The sequence below is a fragment of the Podarcis muralis genome, chromosome 1, assembly GCF_964188315.1.
Source record: "Podarcis muralis chromosome 1, rPodMur119.hap1.1, whole genome shotgun sequence".
NCBI lineage: Eukaryota > Metazoa > Chordata > Lepidosauria > Squamata > Lacertidae > Podarcis > Podarcis muralis.
Window position 1 is genome coordinate 89,373,226 of NC_135655.1, and position 23,597 is coordinate 89,396,822.

Here is a 23,597-nt window from a genome sequence, read left to right on the forward strand (position 1 = left end):
GTTGCACATATGGTTGGTAACACACCCCTTGGCTCAGTGTTCATGCTGGCTGTTTCAGAGAGACAGAATTGGGCAAGCTTAGTTTCCTAAAGAAAATATGACTATTTTAAACAGGATGCATGTGGCCTTTTGTTCTTTCTAATATCAGCCTGCACATCTTTAATAGGTGAAGTCTGGCAACTGATTTTTATTTTCATGCTTGTGACACCATTTATATTAGCTCATTTTCCAAACCCCTGCTATCTCTCCCCTCAGGAATTAGTGAGTGTTTGTGAAGTCTACTTCTTTGAGAAAAAGTATAGACACCTTCTTTAATTGTATATGCCAATATATGTTAATACTTGGAGACATAATATATTGAAAGCTTCCCTGGAAACTGCCCGGTTTTGCTCTGTTAACATATGAATGCTTCTAACCAAAGCCCCTTCCAAATAAAACTACTTAACTTTATTAATCCAAAAACGGGGGTGGGGCGGGGGAGAGATAGTTTCATTTCAGAATTGAAAAACAGTTCTTGGAATAATAATTGGATAAATGGGTGTTATCTCATTCAAGGTGTTAAACTTAGCTATAACATCTGGAATTATCTTACCTTATAGGCTTCTCATTATGCTCCCTCTAGTGTTGAGTTCAATTGCTAATTTTTATAGTAATGTGACAGATTGACACTTAAAATGATTTATTTAAGAATTAGAGGACAATCGTCACTGCTATAGGGTGTACTAAAAATGTGTAGTACTCTAAATAGAAGTCTATAAATGTATTTAAGGACTTGGAACAGGGTCCAAAGAGCCCACCTTGCACTAGTCATCAAGGAAAAGTGTGTTTTGTATCTAGCAATTGTGACATACGGTAAAAACATACATATGTACATTTGTTTTGTTAAGAGACGTGTTGCAATAATGCTTTGTGTTACTTTAGAAAAACACATAATGAAGTAATCTTTTCATTCCCCCAGAGGTGGCTGGATCCAAACAAGCCAATCAGGAAGCAGTTAAAGAGTGAGCAAAAATATTTTTCATCTATTTTGAATGCAAATGTTCATTAAACAATGATAAATAATTACTAAATTCAAGTTGTAAAAATCTAATATGATATTTTGGTTAATTTTAGGAGGATCTCCTCACAGCTTGAACTTCAGAGTCAAATTTTTTGTAAGCGATCCTAATAAGCTTCAAGAAGAATACACACGGTATCAGTCTCTCTCTTATTTTAATAAGATACTTTGATGTTCATTGCATAGGAGTGTCTGCAGTTGATACAAAAATGTGTATACATTTTTATTTCATCTGAGGAACTTAGGGATTTTTTATTACCAGCCTATCCAAAACTGAAAATTATTCTTGATTAGCATGTATTCTGTGTAGCATATATTCTGAACATACTTGAAAACAATTCAGTTGTGTAGTTCATTCCTATATCTGGATTTAGAACTTATGCATGCTCTTGAACCCAAGTCATGCACAATTTGACAAAAAGGCACAGTGTTTTAAGTTGCATTGTGTTGAATATAGTCTGATCCTTACCCACTCATCCCTCCCAACTCTTCGTGCTCTTTAATATCTATATATTAGGGAAAGCTGTTGTTTAAGGGACTAACCAGATGTATGCATGTTTGTTAAACATGGGTTTAACCATTCATTTATAAAGCAGGGTGGAGAGTGCAAGGAAGTAGTGAAATCTTCTACTTCCCCACTTTATCTTATGGTGCTTTCTTGCTTTACAGGTTTTATTCTTTGCCTCCCACGCTCCTAGCATGAAAAGTTAACCCCCACTATTCCTACACTTTATTAAAAATGGGCTTACATCTGATTTTGTCCTCAAATTGCAAGTTAATTATTTTAGTGTAGATAAATATGTGTCCAAAGGCATACTTCAATACTATACTCAAGTGCCTTGCTAATGAAAACCATATTTTTACATTTTAATTAATCTGTTTTTAACATATGTAGACAAAAGGTTATTTTTCTTGAACTCTTTGTTCACTGAAGAGTTCAGAGGGCTGTTGCAGCAGTTTTGCGAACGCTGCTTTAAAATCAATTGGTTTCCCAATGCAGAAGTGGTTTGCAATCTACGTTGTAAGTGAAGTTCAGGCAACAACTAATTAAGCTCCTTTTGTATTTGAACACACACAGAGCTGCATTCACTTCATCTGACCCTATCCTCCCCTTGCCCCACAAAAATATCTCCCAGGCAGCAGCGTCTTTCAGCCTATGACTACAACCAAACAGTCTACATACAGAGCAGCTCTAAATTAAGTCCCTGCAAAAGTGTAATGCTACACTTTAAAAAGCACCCCTAATATTTTTAAGTTATAAATAACAGCACTGCAAATAGAGAAGCTGTATTGAAGAATACAGTTTGGGTTTTAGCAGTACAAAAATCACACTGCAAATCAATGCTGATATAGTTGATGAAATTGGTATATAATTTCCCGAGTTCAACTTCCATCATCATGAAACAAGAAGTTGGGGATTTGGGTATAACTTTTTTTAAATTGTCAGTTTATTTTCATTTACATCCTGGGGAGTTTGAGTAATGCAGAATGATTGGGAGGACTGATTTATGTGTTACTCGAGTGCTATTTTAATGTAGCTAGAAATCACACCACATAGGGGCACCCACCTGTCAAAATCCCTCCTGCCGCTTTGCAAGTCTTCCCATGCTTCCCCTTCAAACCCAATGTCAGAGGTTTAAAAGAGGAGCATGGGGAGATTTGCAAAGTGCCCTTTGAAGCAGCATCCATTCCATTCTTTAAAGGATGGAGTGGAAGTTGCTTCAAAGGGCACTTTTGTCAAGTGCTTTAAGATGCTTTAACTCTGGTGGATTGCTACTTGGAAAGAAGGCAGAGGGGGGAAAGCTCTCTTCACTTTCCTCATTGCCGTGCAACTGGTACTATTATGTACTCTAGTATATGTTTGCTTGTCCTCACAGCAACCTGTGCTCTAGTAATTGTCAAACTTGTTTGTCACCCAAAACTCCTCAGAATGCCAAAGAACAAACCAGGCCCTGCAGCAACAGAGAATGCCCTTAGATACGATCTTATTGATAGCCTGCTGCATCTCACAATTCCATGGCAAGATCAGGCCTTTGACAGGATTGTCATCTCTGTCCCTTGGAAAATCACTCAGAACTGTTGCTGGAAACTTTGATCTGGCCAGCCTAATGCTGCACTGCCATTCACCTCTGCCAGAAAACTGCTGGAAAAAAACTACTTTGCAAATTTCCTGCTCCCCTCTTTCCTGCTTTTCAGCACATGTGTGTGCGCACACGCAGACATACAGAGATAGAATAAAGAGGGGGTGGATTGTTCCATCTGCCAAACCCTGAAATGAATCAGTAGGGGTGCCAGGGTAGGGCTTCCTAACTTAATACTCCTGGACTGAGCTTTGGCTCTGAGAATCTGCTCTTTAACTATCAGTTGAGCTATTTGTCATGCACGCCCACCAAGCTACCCTCATCCATATGTCAGATGGAAGAAGAAAAGAAGAGAGCAGCCTGGCTAGGACAGAGGAGAAAGTGTTGTGCATGCAATACGAAGCAGTGGGAGAAAGATAAGGAGGAAGGGGCTGATGAGTGCCACAACTAGAGGCAGAAGCCAAAAGAGACCCAGGGAGAGTTACTAGCAGCACTAGAGAGCCTTGGCTGGTTTGGATCAAGTTCCGAAGACTTCCATGCTTCATAGCAAAACCTGAAGTCTTCAACATGACTTGATCATTTGTTATTGGTTTGTTTAATATTTTTTAGACTGCTTACACCTAAGTGGCTTAAAAGTAAAAACCATAAAAATCAATAGAATACAAATGAAAATGAAAATAATAGTGTCAATAGAAGTCCAGAAACATAACACTGAGCAGTGCAATGTAAAAAATAAGTAAATGTCCAGACAAGCAAATGTATTTAATAGGCATAATCAATGTGTCACAGTTGACTCCCCTTGTCTTCCATGGAGGAGGGTGTTCTCGCACTTTGGTCCTCCAGATGTTGCTGAACTACAACTCCCATCAGCCTTAACCAGCATGACTGAAGGTCAAGACTGATGGGAGTTGCAGTCCAACAGCATCCGGAAGGCCAAAGGTTCCCCATCTACTGCAGAAAAGACCATGTTGATACTAGCCATGGTGCAATGTGCAGGGCTTCCTTTGGTGGTGGTTAATCTATACAGGGAAGACAGTCTGCCGCATACCTTGCTCCTAAGTTGTTCAGGGCTTTATATGTCAACAGAACCTAGAATGTGCCTTGGTAGCTAATGGGCAGCCAGTCCAGTTCTTTCAACACAGGTATAATAGATCTATAGCTAGATACCCCACTCATCATGCTAGCTCCTGTGCTGTGTACTAGCTACAACTTCCTAAGGTCGCCTCACCTAAAAGGCACATTGCAGTGCATTGACCTCAGTGGGCAGGGTGTAGTTGCTGAACCAACTGAAGTTGGTGGTGGGTGCTTCATTCCACCAAGATCAAGTGGAGTTGTAATACCCCAAGAATACCCTCAGATTAAGTACCTGCTCCTCTCGAGAGTGTCCGTGTCTGTTCAGAACAGGTGGACAGAATTCCTGTGGCCTAGGAACCACTTACTCATAGGATCTCTGCCTTACCAGGCTCAGTCCACTTACGTCATCCTTTGCAAGTTTGAATGGCAAAGAAAAGTAGGGCACATTGTAAATAAAATTCCAATAAAAATTATTCAAAAAAAGAAAAGTAGGGCACATTGAAAAGCAAGGCTTGCTTCAGGCTCTTCATCCTTCTTTATTGAGAAAGCCTTTTCACCCCACTTGTGGCTGAGGGGCACTCTCTGGATGTAAAGATGGCTGGAGCTTGTTTCACTTCATAGCACACCTGGCTGTCCTATACTTTAAAAAAAAATGTGTTTAAAAGGTCACTTGGGGATCCCCTGGACTGTGAGCCTTGGACTTCTGACCTGAAATCCAGCCTTAATGTATCTGCTGCCATCTCCTGTTCACTATTGAGAAGCACTCCTGAAGGAAACATTTTGGATCCATGCCTATGAATCCCAAGTGTGAAACGAGGATATGCTTAATCCATACAAGTTTATGCAGGGGGTGGGCACAAACTACTATATAAAAGTAAATTATAAATGCATCGCTTAAGAGTAATTCACAGAGAAGAGAAATAAAATAACATGGCTGTGTTTGTGGGTAATTGCAATAAAGTGTGTCATTCCACAACCCTTGATTTAGCTTCCCTTATGGAAGTAGAAGGAAGTCTCTGTAAAGGCCCGTAAGATAAAAACACTGCAGTGTCATACCAGAATGTTTGCTACATGGAAATTCATGATTTTATTAGTGACTAGAAATACTTTAAAGGTAGATTAGAATTCTAAGCCAATTTCAAACCGTCACTTCAGGTAAGACATCTGAGATGGAAGGGCCAGAATTAATCCACACTCATCTCACAAGGCCTATTTGCTTGGAGGTATATTTCAATAGATTGTTGGTATTCATGGGTATTATTATTGTTGGAGGCATGCCAGTGTGGCTAATCACATTCTTTTGGCATGGGTTAGAGATGGCAAAATGGAACTTGCAACAAATGTTGCAATAGGGAGGGATGAAGAGATAACAATCAGAAATTGTTTTCTATTAATTTTTAAATGTGTCCTATCCCATTAGTTTGGCTTTCAAAATACCACACAGAACAACATTTGTCAATTGAGGCATGAAAATATGATGTAGATGTACCTGAGTCCAATTAATGGATCCTAACCTTTTATTGATGATATAAATTCTAATGTAAACTGCATGTGTTACAGCAGCACCAAAATATTTGGATTTCTTATGTTTATATGACTTTGAACTCAGTTTAATTTCTGTGTCTTGCTAGCCTGAAATAATGGTATATGGTGAAATGCAGATGCTGAAGTCAAAAGGTGACCTTAATTTTGTTAATTAAAAATACAATAGTAACTTTGTCAACCTGTTGTACTGTGTTTACTTTTTCTTTAAGGTACCAATATTTTTTGCAAATTAAACAAGACATTCTTACTGGAAGGTAAGATTTGCTTGCCATGAAGACTTGGGAACCCTTGCAGACAGTTATGCAAAATTATTTAGTAATTCAGGGAGAGGGTGGAGATAGTGTGAACGAATGCCTCAATCAAGTTATGAAAATATGTATGTGGCTGCTGAAATCCCACATGCATCCCATGGTAATTGGCGATCCTATAATAAAGCCTATAGAAAAAGGTGTTATACGTATGGTTGCAGTGCTAGGGGTTGTGCGTGCAATATTTTGTCAATGAATCAGGAACTATGCATGCAGTGCCAAATGAGATTTGGATCTGCCTCCCATCCATCTTAAACAGGTGATTAGTGGAGTCAAAGCTGACAGTGCCAGCCATTTATGTAAGCTTTTGTGATCGCATACCTCTAGGTTGGTATCCAGATGTTTAAATCTCTTTGGATACTAATCTAGAAGCATGGTTTCCTTTTTAAAGCAAATATGTAAAAATAACAGCTGGTGTGTTTTTAGTTGTGTCATTACATATTTGCCTGCCTTAAAAGGGAAATCTTGTCTATTTGATGCTTAAGTGTTTTTTTGTTATGTAATTCAAATAAATTGGTAAACCTAATTGGCTCTAAAGATTACTGTATTGAAGTGTGTTTGTTATTTTCCCTCATAGATTGCTCTGCCCTTATAATACTGCTGCACTCTTGGCTTCCTATGCTGTTCAGTGTAAGTAAAATATAAAAAAAATATGTTCTTACATTATGCTTCTAATTTTCCTGATGTTGTTACTTTTCTTTTGTGTTAAGATACACTAAACCTTCAGGGAAAATATTTGAATAGACTGTGTTGTGTAAAGCCAATAAATGTATAAAAACAGTTTGTATCTTACCCATGTACAGTACAATTCTATGCATAGAAGTAAGCCCTGCTGAGTTCATTGAGGCTTATTCTAAGGTAGTATAGGTTTGCAGCCATAATATTACCTCTGAAATGTACATTGAAAATATGAAACTGTTCTTATACCTAACATGTAAAACATATGACAAGATAAATACATTGGCAGAGTTTATCATGGCATTTGTCATCAAAATATGTGTGGCTGTTAATGTAAAGATTGAGTGGATTTCCCACCTAAATTAGTAATAAACAGAGTTACGATAAATGTATATACCTTGAAAAACATTTTTCTCTTGGTTATGTTAGCTTATTACTATCAAATTAACATGCTTTGTGAACTATTATTGCTAAGATGGGAATTTAACAACCTCTAAAGCTGCAGTTCTAAAGGGGAGAGAGAAAGAGTGCTCAAAGTGGTTATTCCATCACATCCAGCAACCTGCTGGACTTGCTCTGGCAGGGTGTAGGTAAAGGCACAGCAGCATATTTCTGCTCCTCTGTCCTTTTTATTTTTCTTGCTTTAACTTTTTTCCTATTCTCATGAACAGTGGGAGCAAAATTAACCATGCCAGCTCCAGAGATGACATAGCTTCCTCCCTGATTTGGGGTGTGTGGTGGGGGATTGAGGTGTTTCCTGTTGACCCTACCCATGTTGGAGCTCCAGTGTCAACAGGGCAAGGACTGTGGAAGCTTCTGTGGCGACAGGGAGGAGGCATCCAAGCTTACACCCTCCCAGGGACCATAGGATTGTAAGGTTAGGGTGCCTTTGCCCCCCACCCCCTTTTAAAGAAGTGATGCATATTGTTGCTTCTGAACAGTTTTTGATAAGATTTTGTATTTTGTCAGCCCTGAGTGCCTCTGTACAACCATTAAAGTGGTAACTGTTTCCACAGTTTAGCAAGAGTTTGCAAGGGTTTTTGGAAAAACAGCTGAGAAATCTGGCATACTGCTATGTCACAGAACCTGATTTTTATTTTTATTTTTGTAGAAAATGCATTGCTTCACATAAAAATATATCACCAGTACAAAAATAAAATTCCCTTTCCAGAAGTAAATCACATCAACAAAATTATCCGTATATAATAAAATGGTACAGGTGTAATCACACTGCAGTTTGTGTGACCGCCAATAGGAGCCTACCTGACAACTTTTATCTTCCCTGGCAGGCCAAAGATCTGGCCTTTGGGCTAGAAAAGCTTCTTCATCCCAGTCTAAGGGGAAGATGGGGGTAGAGAGGTTTGGCAAACTATAAGGGGGGTAGTGGTATGGAGTAAGGATGTGTGTGGTTTTGGGGAGAAGGTGGCTTTGGTGAGAGGAGGTGGTAGGTGGGGTTGAAGAGTAAAGCAAGCAGGGTCAGCAGCCCCTAGTTGTTATGTTTCTTGTAGTCAATCTTGTGTAACTATTTAGTTTTCTAATTTTGAAACTAGAGTGCTTTCAGTTCATACAAACAACATTAGGTGCTTTTGTACAGTTTTAGACTGAACTTGTTTCATATGTAGTTAAAGGCTGGTGGATTAAATTTTTTTCCCCCTTTCTTACACTGCATGGATTGCAAGGTGCTGAAATGGGGCTGTTGCTAAATGTATCTCTTAACTTTCAGCTGAACTGGGAGACTACAACCTTTCAGAGAACTTCCCAGGCTACCTCTCAGACTATTCCTTTATCCCCGGCCAGCCTCAAGAGTTTGAAAAAGAAGTGTCCAAACTACATCAGCAGCATATGTAAGCATAAAAGAAAGAAAAAATAAGGTTGCAGTCTGAAGAACTGTGTAACTAATTTAATCTACCCTGAGCTGCTTCTGTGTGTGTTAATTAAAAATAGCTCCTTACATTATAACCTCAGGTTACTGCATGTGTGTCTCATCCAATACTTTTGTGGAGAAATAACTCATTTAAGATCAGGTAACTGCTACAGAGAGAACTAGTGGTGAAAGATCACTAATACTGTTTAGGTTTTAGACTTAAAATGAATGCATGCTCTGGTACATGCATCTGAAAATACACTTTTACAATCATAATTGTATTTTGAATATTAAAACTATATGCTTGGAGGTGTGGTGTGACTGCTCCTCTTTAGCGAGAGAAAAACCAGGCAAGGAAGCAGGGGCAGTTAAAATGCTAATTGCCCTAAAGCCGATGTAACTCCCTCTTGCTCTTTGGGCTCCAGTAAAAATAGTTTTTAAATAAGAACCCTCAGGTTACCTTAAATATATTTTAAGCTATTTTATGTTCTTATTTTGTCATTACAGAGGTCTGTCTCCTGCTGAAGCAGAATTTAGTTATCTCAGCACAGCCCGGACCTTAGAACTCTATGGAGTTGAATTGCACTATGCAAGGGTAAGCGTCAATTGATTAGTATTAATCATGCAAATAAACCCAAAACAAAACATAGCATTGTCTGAATGGTCAATAGTTCTCTTCTTAGAAATTAATTTTTTAAATGTATCATAATATTCAACAAAATTAAAGTAAATCTGATTTCCATAACGTTACTTTGAAAATAATAGATAGTTCTCTATTTAATGTTGTTGTTGTTGATGGTGGTGGTGGTATCTGTATGTCTTGAGGTGTGGCTCCCGGGGTGAAGTCAAACCACTGGAGCATCACAGCACCTGCTATGGCTGCAGAGACCAGTAACTCATAAATGCTGCCTTCCATGTTCTTTTTGCTGTGTTAGCAGCACTGAAGTGAGCTCTCTGGGGTGCAAGCCTGGGCAGTGTCTATGGAGGTCCTGGGCTGCCCAGACGACAAGACTCTTGGCCTCGCTGATGTGGTCCAAAGGAAAAGCAGAGCAATACAAAAGGCACCAGCTTGGCTGCAAGACCTGCCAGAAAGTGGCGTACAAGGCACCATCCAGCCGTCTTAGCCCTAATTAATTGGACCCATTTCCCTTCCCTTCTAAGTTTTTTTTTATTTAAAAATGTATTTCAAGCATTTGTACCCTGCTGTTCAGAGCTGCTTACATACAGTCAAAACAAGTCAGTCCCTGGGCATACAATCTGTATAGGGGAAAGGGACAGGGAGGGAAGACGAAAACCAAAAGCAAAATTTAGGCACTAGTTTCTAAACAGTTCTTCCTATACTAACCAGCTGGCACAATTCAGGTGCAGAAGGTGCCTGATGTTGCTGGACCTCAGCAGAGTGAATGGAATGAGCCTTCCGCTTCCTGTCTCTCCCACTGAGGCAGTCTGATGGAATGGCTGCCTGCAGGGGACAGCTGAAGGGCGAGGAGGCCTCATGGAGCTAGCCTGTCACAGCAGAGCCCATGTCTCATTTTACTCAGCCCTTCTTTCTCTGTCCCTGAGACTCCACACCTCTGTTGCCATTAGTTCTTGTTCCTCAACCACCCACAGAGTGCTGAGGTTCTTAATTCAAGTTGCTTTGTTGCATAAGATTGCTCGTCAAGGTTGGGGTACTGAAATAGGGTCATGAGAAATCTTCACATGGGTGTCTGCTACACTGAAGAGTCCCCTTTTGATTAACAATTACTTCTCATCCTTTCCAGCCGTTGCTCTAGTCTGTCTAGTCTCTCCCTTTGTTGCTCTGTTGTATAGTAGACTTTCTGTACCGAGGAGGGATTGTGGGAGGGCCTCAGGGATGTTGATGGAAGGATCAGGATGCAAGGTGAAGCAAAGTAAAGAGACAGGAAGTGATTGTTGAGGCAACAATGTTTCCTTCCTGTAAACATTCTAGAAATTCATCTTGCATGTTTTCGGGCAATAAGATCTGCAAGACGGCGATATGAGAGAACAGAAGACACATAAGCATTCATTTTTTTTCCCTGTTCTTTTTTTATAGGATCAAAGTAACAATGAAATTATGATTGGAGTAATGTCGGGAGGCATACTAATTTATAAGAACAGGGTACGAATTAACACCTTTCCATGGTAAGGATGTGTTTAAGGGAAACATTTTGTTTGCCACACACTTTCTTAAATCTGAATAACTTATCATAAATTGCTAAGTGTACATCAACTCTAAATTAGTCACTCTAAAATGTAGCCTTTGATATGTCCAGTGGTGTCTCTTGTGTGGCAATTAGCTTTTGAAAATATCCCTACAAAGTTTGCCGCCTAATTGTAATGTAATGATTGTAATGGAAAATTTAGTGCATTTAATTTTTATTCAGCTAGTATATTTTGGACTATTCTTTGTCACACTTCTAGAGTTACGATTCAGTATAGCAGGAGTGAAAGGGGAAAACCTTACTATATATGCACCGTCTAGAATAGACAGGTGCTCATCCAATTTATTATTCAGTGTTTTCTGTATAGGATGTAGGGATGACAGTAAAAAGACTGTATTAAATACTTGGGTCCAAAGAGATGTGAGCAGGGTTCTGTTCATGTAGCAGGGCCACTCCTCCCCTGGGAAACCCAGATAACATCTGCTAAGGTGGATCTATATGTATTAATTTGAAAATCTACATACCGTCTTTCACACCGGCATCAAGACAGTCACAATGTAAGATCAAGTACATTAAAGTTCAATAAAAATATAATAAAACAACAGGCTCCTAAGTACTGAACAGAAAAGAATTAGGAACCAGTAAATGCTCAGGGTCTGGTTTTTACATTTATGTATCCCACTCCAGAGGCCAACTTTCACAGGTGAAAGAACACTGTTTACCATGCAGTCTTATTTCAAAAGCCCTGAATCTTGCAAAACTTTGTCTTCTTTAATTGATTTTAACTATGGTATTTGAATATTAGACTGAGAATGTCTTGTGTGTGAGCCACAGTGATGTATCTAATTTTATGGTGCTTTCTTACCTACATGCCACAAACTCATATATATATATTTAGTTAGACAGGGGGAAAGTAACATGTATTCCCTGCAGAAACTTACTTGCTCAACCAACAGAGGCTGGGAAGCACTTGTCTGAAGTTCTCATTAGCATACAAAGTTACAGTTACACCCATGCATGGAATCCTATTTAAGACTGCATATGTTTTGCTGATGAAATAATTCGAATGGGGTGAGGTTTATCATGAACAGTGTTTATTTAGCAGCACTGATACTTTTACAGTGTGACAAAAAGCAGAGCCCAGGTACCAAGGAGATTACAATCTAGAATTTGATAAGGAGAAGACCTATGCAGTCAGAGCAGTTGCGCATACTTAAGTTGGTTTTCAAGGCCTAAGTGGTTTGTTGAGCCAAAGGTTCACAGAAAAGCGGAATTTGGGGGGAAGATTTGAAAAGAAAGAGAAGCAGCAGCATTTAGGATGGGGGTGGGCAACCTTTTTCTATTGAGGACCACATTCTCACACGGGTAATTATTGAGGGCTGCTTACTGGCAGTGAGTGGAGCTAGAGCAAACAGAGGATGGAGCCAGAGAAAAATGTGATTCAAAGTAATAAATGCTTCAATTTTCACCTCAGCTTAGAATTTTTGTGGGATATCTCCAGCAAGCATAAGAGAATGTGCCTCTCTCTCTCCTCCTTCCCGTTCCCCCTCCCCCACATGTGCTTTAGGTTTTCTCCTAACCTTTCAGATAATATTTCAGGGCAGTGTTAGGGTTGGACAAAAGTTGTTGAGCTTTCTTTCTTCTTTTTTTTAAGTAAAATCGCCCAAAACAACACTGCCAGCATGCATTGCTGTGCGTCTGGATTATTTTCACCCCAAACACTGCTTTCGATAGCAGTATTCTGGGTATGTCCGGATGTATGGCAACCCTAGGCAGTGTGGAGGATAGCTCAGTTAGTAGAACCTGAGACTCTTAATCCCAGAGTTGTGGGTTTGAGCTCCATGTTGGACAAAAGATTCCTGCATTGCAGGGGGTTGGACAAGATGTCCCGCATGGTTCCAACACTTCCAGCTGATTCTGTGATTGAAACAAATCATACTAAATATTTTCATAACTTGGTTATTCACAGAACAGTGTGGGAATATAGCTTCTCCTTGGGAGGTTAGAACAGTCCTTCAGGGTGGATTGGTTTGGCCTACTTATTTTATTTGATGTCCCTGGGAAGTGATACAATCTTACAAGGGAGTCAATATTTGGATAGGTGTGATGCTCCCTAAGCTGTCTTGTTGGCCACACATGTAGTAAGAACAACTCTGGATCCCAACAATAATTTGATACTTTGATGTGTTGTCATTCATTAATAGCACAGCAAATCTGCTTAAAATAAGGAATGCATACTACACAGAGACTTGCTTTAATTGAACAACTTGATTCTATAATCATGATTGATTGCAGCCACACCACTTTCATCATCCATGCTCATCAGTATCTTATCCTTCCTTGACAGCAACAGCACAATAAATATGTTAAAAGTAATGTCGCAGCAGTAACAACCAATATTGTCATCTTGCTTACAGACAACTCTCCTAACTGTATGTGGAAAGTGCCAATTGTCTTACAGGTGCATCACAATTTCAGTACTGGCAGTGCTTAATCAATTCCTTGAACCTCTTCCAGAAGTTGCATTCTGATACTCGAGGATTCTTGTATGTGATCTTATCATATGCAAATCATGTGCTGGAGGAGAAAGAATATTACTCTTGGCTTGCATGGCTGAAATCAACCTCATTCTGATAAAAGCCAGACAGGAGCTAGTTTTGCAGCATTTTATTCGATTTTTATGAAACAAATACTCAAAAGCTAAGGTTGTTATGTTTTACAAAGGATAAGGGAAATATGCTTTGGCCATTTGCTGAGATTAATTACCCATTCCTCCCCAACCAGGCTCTAGTGAGTTTGAACCTCCCTCCACTTCATTCACTTCATAAATTGTAGCAATCATATATTGGGATCATTGATGTTCAAGGAATATCACTTTCTGATTGTTTTGCCTTTCTGGTGGCTGTTTTGGGGAACTTCATCATGAACAGAACTGATCTTTACCCTCTCCCATGGATCATAGTGGCATTGGGCAACAAATATGTTTGTCATAACCTGTCCCGATCCCTTTTGGTAATTACCTTTTGTGCATTTTAAAGAAATATTACATCATTTTGATTTTTTATTTCACTTAGGTTGAAGATTGTTAAAATTTCTTTTAAGTGCAAGCAGTTTTTTATTCAGCTTAGAAAAGAATTGGTGAGTACTGATATTAACATTTTTATCTGAAGTTGCAAAGTGCTTCACTGTTGTCAGAGATGGTTTCATGCAAGTTACGTCTTTGGAGCTTCATACATGATAACACTACTTCAGTAGTGTGTTGTTCATTATAGAATTACCTAGTGGCAGATACTACAGTTTAAATGGTCCCTATTTTATGAAATAGTATATTAGATATTTTAAAGTTAGAGTTGTAGTCTGACTGATAGTCACTTTTGCAGACTGAAAATGGGAGGTGCAAATTCTCTTTCTTAAAAGTTCTTAATATAGGGTTGCATGAGTACACATCCTCACGTGTCTTTGTCTGTGTCTGCATCTGGTGGGGAAAGGGGAAAGGAAGCAGGGATTGAAGGCTGCATTAAGACAGCAATGCTATGAGTTGCTTGTCTGCTCACCTCCATCGATTTGCAAGTGCGATTCAGATGCCAATAACAAACAGGTTCCTACCATCATTCTTTGCTATGAGAAAGGCAAAACTCTGGTTCTTAGCTGCCAGTCAAGTAAAACAGCTTCCCGCCCCTTCAGTGAGTGGCTTAACAAGTTGCCCTTGGCAAATAAGGTGCAACCATGAAAGAATAAACTGCATGATGTAAGAGAGTTAGCAAGCACAAAGAGCACTAGCCAATGTCTAAATTCAGCTTTATTTACTTTTCTGGAGCTGAGCAGGTAGAATAATCTGGGTTCGTGTGCATCAGCCAATCCTGCCTTAGCCCTGGGGGTGAGATTGAAGCACAGAGAGTATTGATTCCTTAAGAAACATAGACTCTGCTGCTGCTTTCTACCTTGCAATCCACTTACCACAGAGTCAGTGTGAAAGGGCTGGAGCGAAGTTTGGCAGGACTGCTATAAAGATTGAAAAACTGTAGTGTAGAGCATCGTAATCTCATTGCAACTCTACACATTTTGTCATGCCGTAAGTTAATCACAAGATACAGACGGATGGAAATGTTAGGGAGAAGATGCACACACTGTGTGACTACCCAGATAATACAACAAGCTAATTTTCTATAGAAAAATGCCAGAATAGATGGGAGAACTCTTGAATGTGGAGCATGGGACACTGAGGAATGCAATCCAGGTTTTTGGAGGGAAAGTTGAGACAAGGTGTGGAGTATAAGAAATTGCAAGAGAAGAAAGGCAAAGATGGGGATAAACAAGGTTTTATAAAGAGAAAGGGCAATGAAGGAGCCTGGCATATCCTGATTGCATATTATAGGTTTTGTCAAACTGGTGGGAAACCCTTTTGTTCACTTGGAAGCCGAATATCAGCAATAGTGGACATATTTCTCTCAAATGTGGATTTCCTAACACTACTGATGATCTCCTGTAATGAGTAGCTTAAGGAAGAAGGTAAATTCAACAGATTTGGTCAGTGTCATATATGAACTGAGTATGTGTCCATGAACACAGGATTTTTATGACAGACATGCAGGTGTTCTATAGCAAATAAACCAATATGAAAAGGCTTTATTTAAGGCAGAGGGTTTGAGAACCACCATGGTTAAGAATATTGTCATGAGTTCTTGTTTTTTAATGACTGGGAGTTGATTTATCAGCCAGGAGGGAGAAGGAATAGATCCCTAATTACAGTGTTCCCTAGATAACTGGAAGGTCCTTTTTCCTGGAATATGTGTGTGTGTTTTTTGAAAGAGAACCATTTCATAAGAACTGTAGCCTCAACTACATTTCAGAATGCAAGGCTAATTTTATTAAATTTAAATCTTTTTGTCCCAGCATGAATCTAGAGAAACGTTACTAGGATTCAACATGGTGAATTATCGAGCGTGTAAAAATTTATGGAAAGCTTGTGTAGAACACCACACTTTTTTCCGGCTAGACAGACCACTGCCCCCTCAGAAGAACTTTTTTGCACACTACTTTACTTTGGGTTCAAAGTACCGGTACTGGTAAGTTTGGGCCATATGTAAAAAGAGGGAGGGATATCAGCATATTGCTAAAGAATAACTTACTGATAGATCAGATGAAACGCCTGTTGATTTTTAAATATTTTAATACTCCAGATTTTTATGTTGCTCTACAGCCTGCATAGGCGTCTGGTTAAGTTAGCTTTCTTTACACTGCACTGTGCCAATTTTATTTTGAAAATGTGTGTTTTTCACTATAAAACTGTTGTTTGAAGTATATCCCTGCCTCCCATAATTTTTTTTAAAGGCTTAAAATGCTAAGTTCTACTAATATTTGGAGGCAGATATAGAAATGCACCAACTCCATACAGATTGAGGCGAACATGTAGAAAGTGTCCCAGATGGCACACCTTTCCTTTTATTTCCTGGTGCACAGTGAGAGAAAAGTGAAACTGAGGAAAATAAAATAAAGGAACACAGGGCATGATTGTGAAGAAACAAGAAAAGTACTAGAGAAAACCGCAGCATCTTCTATAATGCTATTCTTGCAGGTTCCCTGCTTTCCTTTGGCACAGCACTGAAGAGGAGAGCAGAAGCTTCCACCTCCATTTTAAATTAACCACAGTATAAGAATACATCTCAGCCCTAAACCATGGCTAATCTTACTAGGATTAGTGAAAGCAAGTCAGCTTCCAAAATTCTGCTTTGAATTTGGCTTGTTTGCATTAAGACTAAATGCAATTTTTTCCCTGGGTTTGGATGTTGTAACAAGTTGTAATTAGTCTGAAGCAGATGCAAAAGCCTCAAGGTGATGGGGGGGGGGGGGGGGACTGCATGAGCTCAAAGCTCATGACAACTAGCCAGGATGGCCGTGTTCTGCCTTTGAATATTAGTTGCTGGTAATCCCAAGAGCAGGAAGCACTAGTACAACTAATTGCTGCTGTTAAAACAGGATGCTGGACTAGATGGAACTTTGGCCTAATCAAGCACAGTTTTTCTCATCTTTATGTATTCAACAGACAGAAAATCTCTGTTGTTAATCCCTGATTACAATGTATTACTATTTGACATTTTAAAGGCTTGGAGAAATTTTGTGGCCAATGTAGTATCCTTCAGTATCTGATAATAGTGTCAGTTCAGGTAAGAATTGCTTAGCAGTTAGTAAAAGTATCCTAGAATACGGAAAGCCCCTGGTTTCATCAGGTCTAACATGCATTCACTGTTAGTCTAGTAATTTTACTGTTGGACTTGGATGCACCGGTGTGCTCATATTTAGGCAAAATATTTTTGCCCACACTTTCACCACTATTTTCTTGACAATCTCAAAATTTTATTTCAGTGGGAGAACAGAAGTCCAGTCTGTACAGTATGGTAAAGAAAAGGCAAATAAGGACAGGGTATTTGCCAGGTAAGCAATTTCAAGTTATTTGCATCCTGTACTATTGTCTGTGGATTGTTACAGTAGCTTATTTTACCTGTTTTGAATTCTCTTCTTCCCTCAAAATCAGCAAATTACAATAGCTTTGTGCAGAAATTACTGTGCAGATTTTAATGTATGGTGCAACATACTGCAAATTAATTCTGTACCAAAGTGAAATACATTAATATGTTTTCATATTGTATCATCATAATACATATTCCCTTAATGCAAATTCCCTTTTTATGCATACTTTGAATATGTAAAGTGTGAAGACAGGCTATGCTTGTTGTAATAGGCCTTCCTTGGTGTCTGTGCATTCATCGGTATACTGAATCTGTTACAGTGAATGGTCTGAAAATCTGATCAGCTAGGTTTCTGGATCACACAGTGGAACTGTAAACACATGTCTCTACACACATCTGAACCTATTTTCTGTGTTTGGTGGAGTCAGCTCCTTGAGAACAGCAGATGAATGGGAAATTTAGTCTTGTGCTAGGGGGATTTCATGTCTCTGTGGCCACTAGTATTGTTCTAGCCGAAGGACAGGCCATGGTTAGTTCCATAGAACTAACATGATTTTCAGTTCAATAGAAACAGGAGTGGATAACTTTGGAGTCTTTGGTCCAGCTACAACAGGGAGCAACAACAGGCCGAGGCAGAGCATTGAGAGAGTGAAGGGGTAGTAGAGAGCAAATAAAAGAATGAGAGTTTGTCCTTCAGTTTGAGAGAGATGCAAGGGGGAAGGGAGGGTGAAATGGATCCTCAGCAGGATAAATCCAAGAGTTGGGGAAAGTGGGTTTTCCCAAACAACGTCACTGGGCAGAATGCAGAGGTATGGAAACAGTCAGCAGATTGGGAGCTTCCAAAAAGATCTACATTGGTTCCCTGTAGGCTCCGAGGGTCTTCTGCTGGTTCCCTTACTTCGAAAACTGACGTTACAGGGAACCAGGCAGAGGACCTTCTTAGTAGTGGTGTCCGCCTTGTGGAATTCTCTCCTATCCAATGTCAAGGAAATAAACAACTATTTGATTTTTAGAAGACATCTGAAGGCAGCCCCGTATTGGAAAAATTTTGATGTTTTATGTTTTATTGTGTTTTTAATATTTTGTTGGGAGCTGCCCAGAGTCAGATGGGCAGCAAATGAATAATTGAATTGAATTGAATTGAATTGAATTGAATTAAAGTTGAGCATAGTGTCTGCCTACAAGATTGGAAAACAGAAAACCTGGGTGTCTGCTGAAATAAGTTTCCCAGAAGGAGAAAAGGACTAGAGATGTCAAGGCTGCTTCCTGAAAAGGGGGCAATAGGTGCTTTATGCTGTGTTTTGGTACTAGGTAGAAGATCACAAAAGCACTCAAGGCTCAGGGGGTGGCAAGGTGTTGCCTTGATTGCATTAGGTTTCATTAGGATGCAAGGGAAATTGGCTTTTGCATGTCCAAGCAGCTCATAACCCAGGGCATTTAATGGTTATTTTTTGTTGGGAGCTGCCCAGAGTGGCTGGGGCAACCCAGTCAGATGGGCAGCATATAAATTACTATTATTAGTAATATTATTATACTTTTCCATTTCTGTGGAGGATGGAGGCTAGTTTGGTTAGATTGTTTTCATTTTGTTTAACAGACCTTGCCTGCTTAGCAACTGTAAACAGACAAAAAAGAAGCTGAGGGACAAAATGGAACTGATATGGCAACAAAGGCCCATTTCACTCAAGCACCAGTCTGTGAACTGCAGGCACTATTAAATGTCATCTTCACACAAACTTTGGATGCATCTAAAGCATGCTTAATCAACAGTTCAAAGGGAAAAATTATTTAACTCCTTAAAAGTGTTTAGGATGGTAAACAGAATGACAGCATGAACTTGCTTCTTCAGTTTTCAAGCATTCTGCTGTTTGTACCTTTGCAACTTTTTGGTGCTTAAGCAAATGTTAGACTGGTGCTTGGAGGTATTGGACTGAATGGGGCAAAAGGAATAAAGGAGAAGAAACGGAATCCTGAAGAGATAAAAGTGTTGTGTATCCCAAGTTCTCACATCTAGAAATTAGGGAGATGCCATATTCTGGACAGGTTGTACTCCCATGGAAGGAGCAGGCCTGCAGTTTGTGAGTGCTCCTGGATTCAGCACTGTCAGTGGAGGCCCAGGTGGCCAGGAGTGCCATTTTGTAGCTTCAGCTGGTCCACCAGCTAAAAGGCAGAAATGACTTCACCACCATACTCAATGCTCGGGTAACTTCCAGATTGGATTATTGCAGTGTGCTTTATGTGGGGGTGTCCTTGAAGACAACGCAGAAATTTCCATTGGTACAAAATGCAATGGCTAGATTACGAGCTGTGGTTCCATTTACATCTCACATAACCCCTGTTTTAGAATAACTGCATTGGTTGCCAATTAATTTCTGGGCCCAAAGGTGCTCACATTAGTGATTAAATTCCTAAATACCTGAAAGACCATCTCCTTCCCTACAGTCCCTCTTGGGTGCTAAGAGCAGCAGAAGAGAGCCTCTTGGTAGTTCCACAGCCCTCAGAAGCTCAGGTGGTGGTGATGTCCCAGGAGGGAGCATTCTTTGTAGTAGAAGCTGCCCACAGAGATGTGTCTTGCAACATCAATATACAACCTTAGGTACATTCTGAAGACACACCTCTTCACCCTGGCTTTTGATACAGGATGTCAGGGAACTGCCATCAGGTCAGAGGCGAGAGGGGGAAGGGCAGTTGTGTTATAGGGAACCTCCGAAGATCTTGCGAAGCAGCTCCTCCTCTGGTGAGGAGGAAAGCCCCACCTCCAGTGGAGAGGAGGGGGTGGGACCAGGGGATGCTAGGGAGAGCCTCAACGCCGAGGCTGAGCAAGCCGGAGAGGAGGGAAGCACCCCTTTGCCAGCGCCCAGTCTGCGCAGTAGGTTTCGGCGCAAGGAAGGGAGGAGAAGGCTGGGGGTCACGTGACTGTTATGCTGGAGGAGGTACAAGGACCGCCCACTCCCAGATTCTGCTAGCGACTGAGCCGGACATGAACTTGCGACGCTCTTCACTGTAAATAGTTTGCCCTAATAATAAAGCCTGGAAAAGACAGGTTGGAGTCTTGCCTGTTTGCTCTCGAGCAACCACACCACCACCTGACACATGAGAAGTATGTTTTTAGCACACCTTAACCCTTGGTGAGCAAAGCTACCTCTTAGTTGAGTGTACCTCTTCACTAATAGTGCATCTCTATCTTAAATCTATTAATCCTCTAAAATACAGTTGAAATTTCAAAGCCAAGACTGGTGTCCCGAGTTGTTTGGAAATTTATTTTGCCCCCTGTACTTGTTAGATAATTTCCCATAACCCAGTTAATGTGAGATGGAATTGAAATTAAAATCTCTGCAATGTTTTGAGTTACCTAAAAGTAAACCATAGAAATGAAGCAGTTAGTATTTTTTTGACTTGGGCACTTATTAGAAGAGGAAGCCCTGGGAAGTGTATTGCTGCAATGTGGTGAACGTTTCTTTGAATTGCCACAAAGAACAGGAAGCTTAGGTAACATGCGTAAGTGGGTGGGTCTCCAAGGTTAAAACAGTTAATAATCAAATGTTCAAAATACAGTTTGACAGTTAAATGTTTCTGCTGTGTTGGCTGCTGAGGGGCACTACTACAAATACAACTTTTCACTTGGTAATTAAGGTGAGTGTTTCTAGGAGTTGCAATGTTCCTAGAAAGAGAATTCAAGCTCATTCAACCTACAGAAATCCCTTTTAAATGCAACACGTCTAAAGCCATCAGCATTTGGATGTTTGCATTCTTATAAAGTCTTATTAATCCTTACAGGATTAATTCTTTCCTAGACTACAATAGATATAGTTGGCAAAGTATTTGCTAAAGTTGTCTATCATACACCTTTTTAATTCTGTTCCCAATATCTTTTCTTTAAAAGCCTGTGAAAAGTGTATTGCATCTTGCAGTTAGAATCATGTTATATTTGCAAATTATTTTGTTCATTTTAATCTAGAAATCATCTGGCCAAGTCACAGAGAAGTCTTGCCTATTTAAATTTCATATAGATGTACCCCTCTCTCTCTCTCTCTCTCTCTCTCTCTCTCTCTCTCTCTCTCTCTCTCACGGTTTGCTGTAGAGATGGTTGTTTGTTTCATTAGCCTAGTTGTGTTTCTCTTTTGATAAGAAAAGTACTTTAATGCAGCTGTTTAGTTTAACGTCAGAAACTATGGACTAGTACACATAATTGCATAAAGCATAGTAGTTGTGTGTGACAAAATCTGATTGCCGTTTTTGAGGAAAAGCAAAAAAAGCAGCTGGGAAAGAGGGCAATACTTTTCTGCTTGCCTGTGTTTCACTGTAATACCACTTCCACAAACACTTCTCCTACACACACACACACACACACACAGAGAGAGAGAGAGAGAGAGAGAGAGAGAGAGAGAGAGAGAGAGAGAGATGGAGATGTTTTCCTACTGGAACCTTAATACTCTCCTTGCGGGCCCTGCTCCAAGTGTCTGTGAAGTGAAGTGGGGCAGGTGGCTACCAAAGAAAGGGCCTTATTGGTAGTGAACTGGTTATAGAATAGCCTTTCCGGAAAGGTTTGTCTACTTCCTTTATGGTCTTTTTCCAGTGTCAAGTGAAGATCTTTTAATTATCTAAGCTTTTCAGCTGAATTTACAGCCCAAAATTTAAAACAATCTTACACTGCTTCAGTGCATGGGTGTTTTTTTGCTGCCTTTTATTAATTGTTGTTGGCTTTAATTGTTATTGTACACTGTGTTTTTAATTTTTTGCCTACCAAATGTTCATTGATGGGCAGCTATATAAATCGAATAGCAATGATAAATAAAGTGGCATATCTGAATTCATAGTGAATCAGTATTGTAGTGAGAAAGACTTTGCCACAGCACAAGCTGATTTGGTTGTTTATATGCATGAATTTAGTGTTCTGCATCACGTTTCTTTAGGTGCTCTGAAACCCCTTGCACTATTTGGAAGAAATATTTAAATAACAAGTCAGTGTATCGGCCCCTGTATAGGGGAAAGCTAATGCTATTTTCTTGTTCACTTCAATTCCCAATTAATTTCTTCAGAGAACTTCCAGATACATATTGGTAATTTTTGTATTGTTTTAGATCCCCAAGTAAACCTCTGGCTCGCAGATTGATAAGCGGGATGGACTGGGAGGTTGTCAGCAGGAATTCAATGTCTGATGACAGGTTAGAAACTCAAAGTTTACCATCCCGCTCTCCACCTGGAACCCCTAATCAGTAAGTAAAATTGAATAGTCCCTGAGCCACCAGTTACCTCTTATTTTTATTTTATTAAGGAAGAGAAAGTACTTGAGATCCTTTTTTTTGGAGGGATGTGTGTTGAACCATAGTTTTTTCCATACTAAGCATTTAAAAAGAAATTGTGAGGCAACACAGAGGCAGATTGACCAAAGTGTATGTTATAATAATCACATATAAAGAAAAACAAACAAACCTTAAATTAAATTATATTGAAGAAAAAGCAGTTATGAATTTCAGGATGTACTCCGAGATTGAGCCCTGCACTGGTTCTACCTTCACCCAGACACTATTTTCATTGCATCAGAAAAACAGGCCTGGTTCTAAACCATAGTTTACTTTAAGCTATTGAATGGCCTGAGTGAGGCTTGAACTAGCATGCCTGTCTCTCCTTCTTCCTCATTGCCATGAGGAAGGGATTGGAAACATTCATTTCCACATCACAGACTATGGTTAGTTTAAGCTTTGTTTCTGATCCTTGCTAATTTCATAAACCGTATATAAAATGCACTGTAATTTGCATTTCGGATGTAATACAAATTGTTACTTGTTTAAATCGGGAGGTGGATGCTTGCTATATCTCCTTCTTGTGGCGGTTCTGAAGGAGAGGGATGTGTGACCAGCCATTTACATAGCACAACACTATGGTTTACATCAGTCTTTGTTACTGTTGCTATGAAACCTCTAGCTCTCTACAACTTGAATGTGTGTGTAGGAAATCTAATGTGACCCAAATTAGAGGGAAGTCATGTTTCTGAGTTAAGTGCTGTGTGTGAGTACATATGACTTCTTTTATAAAAAACTAAACGACAGTGGGGACCTTTCCACATAGGTGGAAAGTCAGGTTGTGTCAAAAGAGGAAATAACATTTTTTTCCTGACCTATACTGGCCTTTTGCCTCCCATTTATATCTGGATTGCTGGGTTCCTACAGGAAGAGAAGGCAGGGTGCTGTATCCAATGCTAGTCCTGCTCAGAGTAGACCCATTGAAGTTAATTGACCTGAAGGTTTGAGCCAGGTAGCCCCACCCTGTTGCTGTTTCCAGGAAGACGCCTATTTATTTGAAGGCTGCTGTGGGTTTAGAGGCAGCAGATAGCAATAATAGGACCATTGGTGGCTTG

General features: G+C 39.8%; 1 protein-coding gene across 3 annotated transcripts in view; it reads left to right on the plus strand.

Annotated features, from left to right (window-relative positions):
* The window catches only part of PTPN4 (protein tyrosine phosphatase non-receptor type 4), an 86,861-nt gene that overhangs the window by 33,548 nt on the left and 29,716 nt on the right, over window positions 1-23,597 (plus strand). Inside the window, exons 4-14 of one of the 3 annotated variants that reach the window (XM_077934635.1) lie at window positions 959-1,001; window positions 1,114-1,192; window positions 5,967-6,011; window positions 6,643-6,695; window positions 8,467-8,587; window positions 9,115-9,202; window positions 10,664-10,752; window positions 13,847-13,910; window positions 15,666-15,838; window positions 17,136-17,204; window positions 22,321-22,455. In XM_077934635.1, coding sequence (XP_077790761.1) covers window positions 959-1,001; window positions 1,114-1,192; window positions 5,967-6,011; window positions 6,643-6,695; window positions 8,467-8,587; window positions 9,115-9,202; window positions 10,664-10,752; window positions 13,847-13,910; window positions 15,666-15,838; window positions 17,136-17,204; window positions 22,321-22,455 — 959 coding nt within the window. The remainder of the gene's footprint in view (window positions 1-958; window positions 1,002-1,113; window positions 1,193-5,966; window positions 6,012-6,642; window positions 6,696-8,466; window positions 8,588-9,114; window positions 9,203-10,663; window positions 10,753-13,846; window positions 13,911-15,665; window positions 15,839-17,135; window positions 17,205-22,320; window positions 22,456-23,597) is intronic. The other 2 variants (XM_077934638.1, XM_077934636.1) reach the window with 2 other exon arrangements.